The sequence below is a fragment of the Cervus canadensis genome, chromosome 20, assembly GCF_019320065.1.
Source record: "Cervus canadensis isolate Bull #8, Minnesota chromosome 20, ASM1932006v1, whole genome shotgun sequence".
Lineage (NCBI taxonomy): Eukaryota > Metazoa > Chordata > Mammalia > Artiodactyla > Cervidae > Cervus > Cervus canadensis.
The window spans coordinates 31,550,418-31,566,245 of NC_057405.1; the positions used below are offsets into that span (position 1 = coordinate 31,550,418).

The following is a 15,828-nucleotide window of genomic DNA, read 5'->3' on the forward strand; positions in this document are numbered from 1 at the left end:
GGGAAGAGCTTAAGTCATGAGGCTGGAGGCCCCATGAATGGCATCAGTGCATAAGAGAGACCCCCAGCCCCTTCCCCCATGTGTGGACACAGTGAGAAGTCTCAGATCTGAGGGGGGCCTCGCTCGATCCTGCTGGCACTTGATCACAGACTTCCAGCCTCCAGAACTGTGAGAAAGAAATTTCTGCTGTTTATAAGCCACCCAGTTGGTGGTTATTTTGTTATAGCAGCTCAAACAGACTAAGGCGGATGCATTTCAAATGATCAGGTTCATGTCCGGATTGTTCTTTTTCCTGAGGGCGTGGAGTAAGTCACACACTCTCCTACTTCTTAGCCTAGAGTGCTCTAATAACACCTAGGCCAACTCCTTTTCCAAATGTGGTCACTTGGGTAAAAAAAACTGTGAAATTCTCAATGAATGGGAAAGCATTTTAACATGAATGTAACTTACTATTGGCTTCCCAGGTGACCTGCCTGCCAATGCAGGATATGTAAGTGACGTGGGTTCCACTCCGGGGTTAGGAAGATCCCCTGGAGCAGAAAACGACAACCCACTCCAGTGTTCTTGCCTGGAGAATCCCATGGACAGAGGAGCCTGGTGGGCTACTCTCCACAGGGTCACAGAGCCGGACACGACTAAAGCGACTTATAAGGATTTCAACAAAATAATGTTGCTTTAAGTTTTATTATATGGTGACTATTGCTGGCCACTTCTGGTATAAAGGATATTAGAAATAATTCTACACTGGCACCCATAGATGATTCTATTAAAATAACATTTTTAATGGCCAGAAAATTAAGAAACAACCCTATATGAATTATTAGAGGGACCATGATGGGACAGACTGTACAAATTCGTTCCATCTTCTGCAACAAGAAAATGAAACACTGCCTAAATTTAGCAAAGACACTATAAGAGGCAGGTAGTTTGCAGGCAGGAAAACCTTTTATTTTAAACCACAAATAATCAGCAGGTGGCCACAACTATCCATGTTTCATTAAAATCACATAAAACCTAGGTACAAAAGCACCACTGATTATTGCTCTAGAAAAACGGCATGAAAAAATCCAAATACGCACAGTAAAAGCACCACAGTATGCACAGGACTAAATTTTTAAAGCGAGTGCATGGAATGCTGAATCAATTTTACAGACAGCTTCCAATATTAAACCGGTATTTATTTTACTCAAGGATGATGGAAATTTCCAAAAAGCACGACTATGAGAAGGTAAAATGTCCATCCTTATATATTTTTGTATGCCAACTAGTAGAGTCCTAAAAAATTAGCATTTACAAAATACTCGGTAAAAATAGCTTTTAAAAGTTGTCCCAAGAGGTACATAAAATCAACCCCAATTTTCATGACCATTCATTCTCCCTCGTTAGCTACAGATTCAGTTTTCTGTGCCTGTGAAAAAAGAAAGGAAGACAAAAAAGACAGTTACTATTAAAACTACCATAAGCCAAAGAAGACTCCACCCGAGCAACACGCACAGCTTGGAACATCTGTTTTTAGCGGCTCTACTGCAAAACCGAGTCAACTCTGGGTGTAAAAACAGACAGGGCAGGGCTATATGACACGAACACTTGGCTGCATTTGTTGCTTTCTGCTTTGCAAACGACCATAGAAGCTTTGCCTGCGGGGCTCCCGCGGTTCATGATTAAAGAAAAAGAACACCACCACACTGCCATCTGATGCTAGTCACTGCAAACGTGCAGAATGGTCTACTGTACCCTTAACCCTCACTGTTTCAATCTGCCCCTTTACTGCCAGTGTGCTGGGTGGGGTACCTCTGGAGGCTGACACATTAACAGTTGAGCGAGAGATGTGGATCTGCAATCACATTACGGGCAATAAAGAGACACATTATGAATGTGCAGTCGCCGGCTGAAGGATCCAGCAATTGCTTTCAAGACACTGATTCAATCGGCGGGAGGTGTTGGGGAAAGTACCTCTTCAGCTTGAGTGTCACCATTTTCAGCCGGTGCTGCGGTACCTTCCTTCCCAGCTTCCTGCTTCTCCTCCTTCTTCCCTTTAACACCTTTGCTAACCTTTGTTGCCGGTTCTTTCTAATAGAGGATCAAAGCACAAGGAGACAGAGTGTGTAAGACAGGGTGGGAGGTGGTGGAAACTCAGCCAGCCTCCATCCAAACACAGGGGAAGCACAAACAGGGGTGACGGGGTGGCTCTTGGGGGAAAACGGGAACCCGGTTCCGCTGAGCTGTGAGTGGGTTACTCGGAGGCTCCCGTGGAAACGGAACAGGCAACTTAGGAAATCCACTGGACTTTGACTTCTCAAGTGTGTGTCTGGTGAGCATCCTCTCTTGATACAGTGAGAAGCGGTCCTGCCGTGGGGAGAGCAGCTGCAGGGGGACACAGTGAAGTCAGGGCAGACCCAGCCAGAGAAACACTGCACGTGAGGACCTGGGGCTACAAGCTGGGAGAGCCCTGGAGAAGGCAGGCCCAGAGGAAGAAAAATTCCTGATTTTAAGACCAAGCCGGGACTGCCCTGGTGGTCCAGCAGTTAAGACTCTAATGTGCTCCCAAAGCAGGGGGCCCAGGTTCCATCTCTGGTTTGGGAACTAAGATTCCAGATCCCACAGGCAATGAGGTGTGACCCCCACTGCCCCCCCCAAAAACACCAAAGCCACAGAAATGAGTTCTGCTTCACAATCGCCTTTTCATACCTCAATACACATCAGTTCAAACAATGCACACACAAGGGATGACGCTCTGAAGGGCAGAGTAAAGAAAAGCCGTTTGGGGGTAAACTTCCTACCCCCGATAATTCTGCACTGCAATTTCCTCATCTGCCAAACAGAATATGTGTCCCTACCTCTGATCTGAGTGTCTATGCATAGGATGAAAGTGGAAGGCGCTCAGTCGTGTCTGACTTTGTGACCCGAGACTACACAATCCATGGAATTCTCCAGGCCAGAATACTGGAGTGGGTAGCCTTTCCCTTCTCCAGGGGATCTTCCCAGCCCAGGGATCAAACCCAGGCCTCTTGCATTGCAGGCGGATTCTTTACCTGCTGAGCTACCAGGGAAGCCCGTGCATAGGATGAGGGTCTGGCATGGGACAAGAGGCTTCCCAGGTGGCTCAGTGGGTAAAGAATCTGCCTGCAAAAAAAAAAAAAAAAAAAAGAAAAAAAAGAATCTACCTGCAATGCAGGAGCTGGAGGAGAACGTGGATTCGATCCGTGGGTCAGAAGGATCCCGTGGGGAAGGAAATAGCCACCCACTCCAGTATTCTTGCCTGGAGAATCCCCATGAACAGAGGAGTCTGGTGGGCTACAGTTCATAGGGTCACAAAGAGTTGGACCTGACTGAAGCTACTGAAACACACACACATAGGGCAAGGGCAATATAACTGTTTGCTGATATTAATTTGCTGTGTGTTATTATTACTACTGTGTGTGTTAGTCGCTCAGTCGTGTCCGACTCTTTGAGACCCCGTGGGATGCTGCCTGCCAGGATCCTCTGTCCACGTGATTCCCCAGGCAAGAATACTGGAGTGGGCGGCCATTCCCTTCTCCAGGGGATCTTCCTGACCCAGGGATCAAACCCAGGTCTCCTGTTTCCCTGGTGGCTCAGCTGGTAAAGAATCCACCTGCAGTGTGGGAGACCTGGGTTCGATCCCTGGGTTGGGAAGATCCCCTGGAGAAGGGAAAGGCTACCCACTCCAGTATTCTGGCCTGGAGAACTCCATGGACTGTATAGTCCACGGGGTCACATAAGAGTCAGACACGACTGCGCGCCTTTCACTTACACTTACTTACCTGCATTGTAGGCAGACTCTCTACCGTCTGAGCTACCAAGGAAGCCTTAATTATTTGGTAGTATTGATTAATTAATACTCAGCAGACTGGCCTCCTAAGACCAATTCTAGGAAGCCAGAAGCCCCTCACAAGTCCTTCACCAGCTGTTGGCTGCAGGCCCAGGCTCACTGCTCTGGAGAACCACCTGAACTGTGTGTTTCATGAGGCAGCGACCAAACTCCACCTTGGACATGAGGCTTCTCAGAGCACCATATGCTCTGACTTCCTCTGCTGTATGGACCAAACGGAAAATACACTCCCAGTAAAGTGTAAAAACTGTGCTCTCTGCTTTTTGAGAAAGCCTGTCTCCAGCTCGGGTGAGTTTTCTAGTCCAGGCACTGAGCCTGAATCATTAAATGTGATCTTTCCTCGGATGACTCTGGGACATGGAATTATAATTTGTTCACTGTTGAAAAAGCCAAAGCGGGGGAGGGAGCACCTCTTACCTTAGCAGATGTTTTTCTTGGTTTAGGTTCAGGTTTGGGGGGAGCAGGTTTCTGCAAAGATAAATGAAGTTATACAAATACTGAAAAAGACAACCCTCAGCACCAAAGGAAACAGCAACAAGACTGCCAAAGACAACAGTCCATTTTGATTATGACATTCATTTCAAAAGAAAAAAAATGTCGTCCTTTTTTCAGCACCAACAAAAAGACCTCCCCATTTCATGACTATCTTCATCCTGGGTTCTCAAGTCAACGACAGGTGAGATCTGAAAGTCAATTCACTATTCCCTGGGCCAGAACAACTCTCTGGGAACACATTTAAGCTTCTGTCTGATGTCTCTTTATTTCCTTTTATCACAGCAATGCAGCAAGAGGAACGACTCAGGCCCTCGGCCAAATGACGCTGTGGATTTGGTTCACACCGGCCTTCCAAACAGTCTAGAAATCCTAGCACCATCACAGGCAAGGCCCATCTGGAAATGAAGAGAGCTGCCCATGAAGTATTCCAAAACCAGTTCCAAATTCTCCCACCTCTGATGTGGGTTTCAAATGCCTGAGCTTGAGCTTCTTCCTACGTTTCTCTTCCAAGGCCAGTTCAAGGTGAACAGAATCTCCTGGCCACCCAGACCCCAGGCTCCCTAGAGTCTGTTATTAGGAACACAATTATAATGATGCAATGTTTACTGTGTGTGTGCGCGCTCAGTCACTTCAGCTGTGTCCGACTCTTTGCGACCCTATGGACTGTTGCCCGCCAGGCTCCTCTGTCCGTGGAATTCTCCAGGCAAGAATACTGGAGTGGGTTGCTGCGCCCTCCCCCGGGGGATCTTCCCGACCCAGGGATCGAACCTGTGTCTCTTATATCTCCTGCACTGGCAGGCGGGTTCTTTACCACTAGCGCCACCTGGGAAGCCCACAGCGTATACTGTTAGCTCCCAAAGTTCAAGATCTTTCACAGACCTTATTAGCCAGGGGGCCCACCAGGCGATTTCTTTTTTTTCTTGCCTTGTGTTTTTCTCCCCACTCCTGGGAGCAGGAGTGGCCCCACGCCCCTCCACACAAGGCTTCAGCCTGGCTGCTTCCTAAGGGCCTGAGATGGGTACAAGGAGACACGGGGGGGAGTTTAAACCTGCGGTTTTTCTAAAGCTATCTTAGGGCAAATATTTCTCGCTCATCAAGCTAGGAAAAAATTATACCTCTCTCCTGGTACCAGGGAGCATGGTTTTTAAACAGAAAACACTGCCCAGAGTACCTCCTGGGCCACCCCACCCCCATCCCCCTCCCCCTCATGGAGAAAAACACGTGTTCTTCCCCAGTGACGCCATGTGTTCAGGATCATACCGAATCCGGCCCTTTCCATTAAGGTCATAAACTGAAATTATAATCAGTTCAATTCCGGAAGGGGTCTTTGGACATAACCTCTCAAATAAGAAAAGGGAAGTGAGGTTGAAAAGCAGGGGCTATTTTCCTTAATCTTCTGACCACCATAAATTTGCTCCCCAAATATATCAGCTTGCATAGCTCTTAAATTTTCAGGATATAAAACATTTTACCTCAGGCTTTGATACATTGTACTAACATGTCCTTGTTTTCTCAATTTACAGCAAGATGGACCTTTCCCCCCTAAACTCAGTATTAGCGTTTTAATGGGACAGGAAATGGTGATGTTTTTGTAGTCTGTAATCCCACTGGCTTCCGAGGCTCTGCGTCAGCACTGAGGTCATGATGTCAGTGGAAGGTGTTATATTGCTGGACCCTGGTGCTCAGGAAAGGCCTTGTTTTATATTTCAGTTTTTGACTTAAACGTCTACCCCCCTTGATAGGCTAGATATCCATGCAATACAACGGCTTTCAGCATAAACTACAGTGACATCGAAAAGAGTTAAGACACAGTGTTTCAACCGTGGTGAAAATTACACCACTGGACAAGAATAACCTTTTGTGTTGGTGTATTGTATTGGTATTGCAGCAGAATCTGGATTAACTATGTATACATACAAACACACCTCCCAGGTCTTAACCTTCCAGGTGACTCTGATGTTGCTTCTTAGGTTGGGACTCATGTGGCTCTAGGGGTAAAGAACCTGCCTGCCAATGCAGGAGACACAGGAGACATGATCCTTGGGTCAGGAAGATCCCCAGGAGAAGAAAATGGCAACCCACTCCAGTATTCTTGCCTGGAGCACCCCATGGACAGAGGAGCCTGGCGGGCTGCAGTCCATGGGGTTACAAAGAGTCAGACACGCCAGAAGTGACTTAGCATGCACACGTGTAGATCACTGGCTCAACCTAACCTAAACCTGGCTATACTTCCAAACTTGAGAATGGCTCCAGTACCTATTTCTTTCCTTTTCTTTTAAATTTGTTTAAACAAACAAGTTTAGCAAAAATATATTGAGAAGAAAAGCCAGAAACTGATATATTTTTTTTAATTTGTGAAAAGTTTGCAATATCCATTTCACAGCTTGGATTCCCTGCATTGTTCCAGGCACAGGTGTGGGCTGAGGAAGAAAGCCAGGCTTCCCTGAAGGTCCCAGCACCATCTAGTACGGGCTGTTAGCCAAGAGGTCAGTGCCTTCCCCACTACATCTCATTGGGCAGCGCAAGTCCCCCTCCAGAGAGCTGGGCTGACCGGTCTCGGGAGGAGGAGGCCGGGCACATGAGCAGGGTGGGCGGGAGGAGCACAGCGGGGCGAGGAGGGCTGGGGCACAGTCTTGTCAAGGCTTGATCACTGCCCATCCCAGCTTCAATGATCTTAACCCACGACTCTTCCATAGGCTTGGCCCAGAGAGGGAGACCCCAGGTGGCAGAGTGGAAATGGCTCCTTTTTTAAAGATTGTCTAGTTCTGAAGTGAGGCTACAGCCTATGGATTCAGACGACTTTCAGAACATTCTGACTACGGTATGGACTTTCTCTTTTCTCGTGGAGAGAGAATCAAGACTTCTTGTCTCCTTTGGTACATCAGGTGTAGGATAGGAGATGAGGGCTTTGCTAATAACGTCACTCTTCATTGCACGGCTCCAGCCATGGCAAACAACTCCCTGGGCTTCGTATCCTTGCTCGCTGGGCTGGCCACTGTTCTTCACCAGCGTATCTGATCAACTGAATTGCTTGGCAACACTTGTCCAACCTGCTCGAAATTCTGACCCAGGCAATTTCCAAAAAGGAAATTAAACAAAGCTCAAGAGAAACACCACCTTAGTCTTCATTCTGCTGCCGTGGACAGGAGTGTGTGTTCGTGAGAGCTAACAACAGTGGGGCCCAAAGTACTCACCGCTGACAACCTGGCAGACCGTCTGGTGGGCTACAAAAGGAAAAGAAACACAAAACATAATTTTTCGTCATTATGCACAATCAAGCTGATTTTTAAAAAATTCATTCTTACTGTCTTACTTTGTTGAAAGAATAGAACGCATGAGTCCCATTAATCCCCCACCTCCACCCCTGGTGAGCACAGTGAAACATAACCCCAAGTGCCCTGAGCACTGGAATATTCCAGAAAAAGTGTTTGAGTAAGGAGGTGCAAGCGCACTGTTCAAAGAAATGGCCTCTCGCAGCGGAGGGTGCTGTGGGCAAGGCAAGAAAGATGCATTTAGGCTCCGACCCAAACCATCATCTACTTCTATTATAAAATGGGCAGCAGGAGCACTGAGGCGCTATTTCAGAACCAGTCCAGTCTGACGCGCATTTCTTACAAACGGAACCGAAGCTTATAAATTTATACAAAAAGAGATTTATATAATCGTGCAGAAACTGAAATAGCAGGAGTCTTCTCCCTGGTTACTATGTTAGAAAAGAGAATGACTACAAATCTTAGGCAGTTAACAGCCACAGTTTCCTTTTACCTGTAATAAACACAATGATTGATCTAGAAATGCACATCGCTGAAAGATTTAAACAGAGTAAAAAGCTCTTTTCATTTGGGAAGTTTACAAATTTAGAGAACCTGTTGAGATTAGAATTTCTCAAGGAAATCTTCTTCCTCAAGGATGGTACAAGTTCACAGCAAAGGAGATGGCAAAGAAAATTTCTAAGAGCAGAAATGCTCTACGGATTTCAGAAAAACACACATGCACCCGGTACTCTACTCCTCACCAGCCAAAGTCGGACCTCAAGGGGATTGCACTTTGTACAACTTCCTTTGTTTAAAATTGTTCCAGGAGCAGATGCTCCACCCATTCTCTTTTGTTCACGGCTCTATTTCTATTAGAACAGTGTACCACCTAATATATAATGGATATGCAAGAATATTCATGAAAGAAAATAAAAAAGGAACTCAAGCTTGTCTCTAATTTGCTGCCTTATGCGGATGCTGCCTCATGACAATAGCTTAAAGGTCTCAAACAATCTTTTTGAGGGTCAGCGCAAATGGTCAGCAGGGACCTGGGTCACAATTCCGAGGAATCATGGAATTCTCAAGTAAGTCTGGGTGAGCTGGTCAAGGCCAAAGAGCCTTGGGGCATTTCTTGCCATCTCCACATCGAAGAATTTTCTTGCTGAAAATAGCCAGACGAAGCTAAAACCGTCTTTTTTTAAACTACAGAAGGAAATGAAGGGCCAGAGCCTCCAGGAATAACTTTAACCCTTCGTTAAAGTTTGTGTGCACAGCTCAGAGGTGGACTTCAGGCGGGCGGGCAGAAGTGTCGAGTCAGGAGACTGTGCAGACACGTCACTGTACAGGGTCGGGGGGTGCACAACTCGACACATAATGTGGGTCTTCCCTCCCACCCCTTGTCTGTACCCCTTCTGCACGGAACCATTATCTTCTCTTGCACTTCTGTAGCTCTGATGCCTAGCGGGGGCCCTCAGCAAACATGGAGGTGACTGGACTGGGTGAGCACCAGAAACGCACAGCCAAGAGTGAACTCGCAGGGAGCGGTGCCAAGGCCACTAGTTACTTAGGATCCAGTTTGGAGCCTGAAAAGGGGCCAACAGCTTAACCATTATTTACAACTGCCTCCCTATGAACCAACGAGCTGTCCCGAGTAACAGCTCATTGAAGGGAAGCCAGATCTTGTGAAAAATTCCCCAACTCGACGGTTCTCTGCTCCCTCCCTCTCCAGGCAAGAGGGGAAGAACTGAAGAGGCAGAGTGATGTCACACCCCCACCCCCACCCCAGGATTTCCAGAGACATTCCAACAGAGCACTGCCCTGCCCGCTGTTCTGATCCAAATGACTCACTACCTTTTCATAATTCAGGTCCAGTGTAAGAGTTTCAAAATAAAAAGCCTACAAAATGCATGCGAAACAAAGTCTGCCTTTACTAGGCCATCTAAATGGTGCCATCTCTAAAAAGCATATATTTTACAGTAAAACGATTTTATGACTTCCTGCCTAAAACTTACCAGCTCTTCTATGTTAGGGAGAAAAACAACAACTTCTCTTAAGTATCCTTCTCTTAAACCATTCTAAGACATGCTCTTTCTCACTGCAGAGAGAGGGGAGGCCGAAACAAACTTTCACTCCCAGTCAGTAGTACTGACTTTGCACCAGGTGTGTATACCCTCCTGGAAAGTTTCATCACATTTCACAAGTCTTCCTATAAATGACTGGACTCTATTTACTGGATACAAAATAGACCCGGCTGCTCTTCTCCCCTCTTTCAAACACTAGAATTTGAAGTATTCATTTGAGACTCAGACTGTGGGGGAAAACTACTATTTAAAAAAAAAAAGAATTTCTCTCAATAAACAAGGGTTTACTGTATAGCACAGGGAACTATATTCAATATCTTGTAATAACTTATAGTGGAAAAGAACTTTAAAAAAGAATATAGATGTATACATATATGTGTATCACCAAATCATTTTATGTGCCTAAAACACAATATTGTAAATCAACGATATGTCAATTAAAATAAAAAAAAAAAAAGAATGTCTCTCCATTTGTTGATTGTGAATCAGCAGGAAAAGTGGCCAAAAGAGCAGTCCTCGGGGGAAAATAGGAAGGCTTTTAGAAAGATGGGTCGCTAAGAGTTACAGAAACAGTGTGAGTGTTTGTTACTGTGGTACACAGGTGCTGGACAAAATGGAATTATTCAGTGAGTATTTATTGATTACCTGATAAACTCCCTAGGCTGGACAAAATTATAGTGAGGGCTACTATGAAGGATATGGAGTCTTTAATGTCCTGGTTGCAAAAGCAGCACAGACATCTGATCTCAATATGACAGAATTCCCTGGGAGAGCTAGAGCAAGTAGAATCACTGGACTTAGCTTAATATTGCTCAAAACATATGGGCCATTCCAGTGGAATTCAGAAGTATATTTACTTTCATGAGATTTCTTAGTGCTTCTGTGCTTCACCATGCACTTCCAAGCAAAGCCTACAAGTCAAGTTGCTTTTAACTTTCAAAAACAAATGAAGAGCTAGGTAGAATTTCCCCTCTTTGCAGCACTGAGAAGTGGAGCAGGATGCATATCAGGGTCTTGACTAGAGGATGGAGAAGACAGAAAAGGCACGGGGTGACCAGATTCTTTTTTTTTGGCCGTGACGTGTGGCATGGTCAATTCCTGACCAGGGATGGAACCCCGGGCCCCCTGCACTGGGAGTACAGTCTTAACCCCTGGAACACCACGAAGTCCCACGACCAGATTTACGATGACCCCAAAAGGGGCATAAGGACAGGGGATTTTGAGTCAGAAGACTCAGAAATCTTTCCTGGTGCTGCAACTGACTAGGTGTGACACCTGGGGGAAAAGTATGTTATTTCTCTGAGAACCTTTTTCACTCTTGTTAAACGGGGATAATAATTGGTGCCTCTGTTGGCCAAAACAGTTCTTCTCTGACATAAATTACTCCCCCTCTGATTGCTTTCTTTTTCTTCATAGCAGATTTCTGATCATTTTATTTACTCTATCTTTCGCCCTCCTACAGTGGAAGCCCCATGAAGGCAGAGACTTGCTCCTTTGTTCACTACGCAATCTGCACAGCCTGCTGCATTCAAGTGCCCCACACGTCTTTTGGTTGCTTTGGTCGAAATGCTGTTACTGCTGTTCAGTCGTTAAGTCAGTCATGTCTTCTCAACCCCCTGGACTCCAGCATATCAAGCTTCCCTATTCTTCACCATCTCCCAGAGTCTGCTCAAACTCATGTCCACTGAGTCAGTGATGCCATTCAGCCATCTCATCCTCTGCCGCCCCCCTTCCCCACCTGCCCTCAATCTCCCCCAGCATCAGGGTCTTTTCCAATGAGTCTGCTCTGGGCATGGCCAAATGTTTCTACGGAAATCCTGAAGGGCTCTCTCCCCTCGTTCCAGGGTTAAATTAAGGGTCAGCTCAAACAATGGAGGTGAAAAGGCTTAGGAATCTGCCCAGTGTAAAATGACTGCAGCCTATCACTTTGGTCATTTATTGTCCAGATACTATACTCTGCACTGTGCCCTTCAAATACCGCGGAGGAGATTTTCAAAAGTGGATCCTCCTTTGTAACTGATATTTATTGACTGTAGACTAGGCTGGGCACACTCAGTGACATAACTAGAAGACCCCATCAATTCAGCAGGGAAAATCAATATATGATCAAACAGTTCTTATCCCAAAGCACTTCTAATTAACCAACCTTTTTTTCACTTTTTAAACAATTGTGTTGGTGTCCTGAAGACAAATCATAAGTTTTACTCTGGTCTTGATTTAAATGATAGGAAGAGTCTTTTCTAGGAAAGATTTCTGATAGCAGTAAGATAATACATGCAATCAGATAAAATATTAAAAATAATAATGTAAAAATATAAGTAATAAAAATTCTGAGGCTAAAAGAATATGCATAAGACAGTTGTATGAGCAAAAATATTTTTCATGTATACTAATCAGCTTGCTGACTTTTAGTGTTCAAAGGGGGGAAAAGTTGTTTTCACTATCCATGATCTGTTGTACATAATGGTTTCGAGGTTTTCTGACAGATCAATTTAAATAGCAGTCCCCAAGGACAAACCCAAATGCATTTGTGCCCAAACCTAAAAACATTAAGGCATATTACACTTAGTCAACTGTCCTACAGATTATGTTTCACCATTTTCCAGAAAATTCAAGCACTGGGACTTTGGTATGATAACATTTTTTTGTTTGCTTCTACCATTTGTTTAGTGACTTGACCTTGGATTGCCAGTTTTACCTCCCAAACTCTGCTGGACACTGAAAACTGGGTAAACGCATGGCGGGGAATTGGCTATAAGCAGTTCTGTTTGTTCTGCTTTTGAATTATTTCTTTACAGATTCTGTTGAAGATTTTCCATTCGGCAGAACGAACTTCCTTTTTACAAGTCACGTGTAGGGGTTTTGCTCTCTTGACAACCTCTGAATTATTAACACAAAATGAGTTACCCAATCAAAGAATATGTAACTAGATATTGTTTTCGTCTCTTTCATGACCCCTTTTAGTTTATAAGTTCAAGGGTTAAGAGCTTCAGTGTTTCCACACACTGTAAAGTTCTGTGCAAAAGGGAATGGCTGTCATCACAGTTACCATCTCATCTGCTGCTTTGCTAGCTCGTCTCCTTTTAGAAGTTCATGATATTGCCATGGAAGGTCAAGTGCAAGTATCTCTTCCAAGTTCCCAGCTTTTTGGAGTTTTCTGTATTTTCATACAGAGCTTCTTTGACTTATTATCTAATTATCCCAAACCCTAAGAATTTTCCTGGTTAAAAATAAAAACTTCAAAATTCTGACATTTTACACATCTTTTGTAGTTTTTAACTTTAGAAGACGATTGCTTTTAGGCAAATATTCAGAACCCAAACGGTAATTTATAGTTCACTCACTGGAGTGGAGAATTTATTAAATCAACAGTCTTTCATTTCCTTACTGTGAAAGGCGGACTTTGTTCTCCTTGATGAATTTACCTATTATCTCACTCTTTGCCCAGAAGGAATTCTCAGTATCTGCTTTAAGAGACAGCAGCACTGACAAGTAGAAACATAAACAGCATAGTAAGTGGAAAACACCTCCTCAGTGCCCCTGAAATCTACCGAGGCCAAGGGCGGTGACAGAGCCACACTTTTATCTCTGGTTTACGCAGTCTCAACAATCCAGTTTAGAAGAGGAGTCATTCAGATGCAGACAATCATAACAATACTAGAAATTCCAGTTAACAATTAAATGCAGGGTGTTAAAGATACACTTACCTCCTGTTTAGTTACTTTGGATCCATCCTTGCCCTCTGTATTCTCTGGAGACTAAAAAGAAAATATTTGGGTGAATTGTATTTAAGTTGGAAAATGCATATTAAAAGACCACATAAGCCAATGATAATCTCCAGGGAAAAGTAAGCTTGTAAGAGGATACGTTTTACACACACACACACACTGCATTTATCTGCATAACTGCTCTAATATTAAACCAGAATTGTTGCAAGAACTGATCTGAGCCCCTGTTCTCAATGTACACTCACTTGAAGTGATTTTCATTGATTTCTCCTGCCACCGGGGGAAAGAACAGGGAGCCAGTAGTCACTTTGTTCCCCTAAGATGAGAGCAGGAAACGCCCAGGCCAAGCGCAAAACTGTATTTTCACCCCATACTCGCCTCGCTTTGATTTCTAGCCCATTTCCTGATAAGACTTGACACATTTATCATGAATTCCTGTTGTTCCATCAGTAACTCCAGGGTCTCTCCCACACTCCCAGCCTCAGCAGAACGGCCCAGCACCCAGCCACCCTAGCTGATTTCTTCCCAGACTTTGATCCATCCCCCCGGGCAGCATCTGCCCACTCTTGCAACAGCTCAAACCTGACTCCTTTCCAGACTCCATAAATACACTTAGATTTATAAGACAAATCAATTATGTCAATATATTTGTATTGGCTGAACAATAAATAAGATGAAAATTCAAATAATCAGAAAATTAAAACTATTTGACACAAGACAGGAATAGAGTGGGCTTCCCAAGTGGTGCTAGTGGTAAAGAACCTGCCTCCCAGTGCAGGAGACTTAAGAGACGCGGGTTCGATCCCTGGATGGGGACGATCCCCTGGAGAAGGGAATGCCTACCCACGCCAGTATTCTTGCCTGGAGAATCCCATGGACAGAGGAGCCTAGCGGGCTACACAAAGATTTGGACACAACTGAAGTGACTTAGCAGGCAAGCATACAGGAACAGAGGAGTGGCTCAGATGGTAAAGAATCTGCTTGTAACGCAGGAGACCCAGGTTTGATCCTCAGGTCGGGAAGATCTCCTGGAGAATGGAAGGGGTACCCACTTCAGTACTCTTGTCTGGAGAATTCCATGGACAGAGGAGCCTGGTGGGGCTACACTCCATAGGGTCGCAAAGAGTCGGACACTAACTGAGTTAATAGAATTCCTGGGACAAAAAAATACAAATAGCAAACTGACATTTGACACAATGTATGGCTTAGGAAAATAAAACAGCTATGTGGTAATGCCTAGTCTGAGAAAATGAGAAAAACATTGAAAAGCTTCTCAAACCCACTGTTTGCTGGGGTCGGTGACACTGTGAATTAATACAATATTTTCAAAGAACAATCTAGCAATATAAAAAAGACACAGAGGACTAATCATGTAATGACGGAGTAATTCTGATTTTGGAACCAAGACTCAGAGAAAGAAACTTTGTAAAAATACCATTTTGTCTGTATTCTTTCTAATATGAAATAACTGGAAACAACTCACAGGATCAATAAATAACAGACAAATGTTTAGATAAACAATATAAGTATTAATGTTATGGGATTAAAAATAGTTAAGCTATGTGAACACATGGAAAGTCCACATAAAGTAAGATTAAATTTAAACACTTAGATTATAGGAAAATCCCTGGCAGACCAGTGGTTAGGACGCCACACTTCCACTGCTGAGGGCCTGGGTTCAATCTTGGGTAGGGGAACTACGATCATGTAAGCTGCACAGTGCCGCCAAGAAAATATTAATAAATAAACAGAGGCTTAGATTATAAAGTAACACGTAAAAGGTCAGAAGTAGCTGAAGTCTTTGAGAAAGACAGAAGCTTTTCTTCAATGCAAACAACACAGTAAACCTCTTCTTCTCTGAGACTGCCTGGGACCCAGTCCCTCTCCTCAGAACCTCCCAGATCCTATCTCTTCAGAACCTCCCAGATCCATGGAGTTCTCTCCTGTTTCCACATCAACCAACTATTTCCCCCTCATCCATGGAATCCTCTCTATCATCAAGGAAAACAGAGCTTCTCTTTTCTCTCCCCACTCTGGCACCGGAATGTCTGGCTCATAGATCTTGTTCTGTATCAGCCGGCTGAGTTAGAGACAGAAAAAACTTAGAAAATCTAACAGGTGAGCCGTTTGACTTTGCCCATTCCCCCAGTCACCAATGTGACCCTTCTGGCCACAAACCAGGCGCTCTGCTGTCTGAAGTGCTGGGCTCTCATTTCTTATCCGGCCACTCAGCAGATCCGATCTGGGCTACCCTCTACCTGTAACTGACAGGCTTTTAAAGAAGCAGCACACAGCTTCTTCTTATTTGTTTTTTGGCCATGTGGGATGTTAAGTTTCCTGACCGGGGATTGAATCCACCCTCCCTGCATTGTAAGCGTGGAGTCTTAACCACTGGACTTCCAGGGAAGTCTCCACACAGC

At 44.6% G+C, this 15,828-nt stretch overlaps 1 protein-coding gene across 4 annotated transcripts in view; it reads right to left on the reverse strand.

Moving 5' to 3' along the window:
* Nucleotides 1-926: 926 nt before the first annotated feature.
* The window catches only part of HMGN3 (high mobility group nucleosomal binding domain 3), a 33,519-nt gene continuing 18,617 nt past the window's right edge, over nucleotides 927-15,828 (reverse strand). The window contains exons 2-7 of one of the 4 annotated variants that reach the window (XM_043439349.1): nucleotides 13,388-13,438; nucleotides 7,540-7,569; nucleotides 4,268-4,318; nucleotides 1,954-2,070; nucleotides 1,735-1,834; nucleotides 927-1,408 (exon numbers count right to left, since the gene is read on the reverse strand). In XM_043439349.1, coding sequence (XP_043295284.1) covers nucleotides 1,395-1,408; nucleotides 1,735-1,834; nucleotides 1,954-2,070; nucleotides 4,268-4,318; nucleotides 7,540-7,569; nucleotides 13,388-13,438 — 363 coding nt within the window. In that variant the 3' untranslated portion in view covers nucleotides 927-1,394. The other 3 variants (XM_043439351.1, XM_043439348.1, XM_043439350.1) reach the window with 3 other exon arrangements.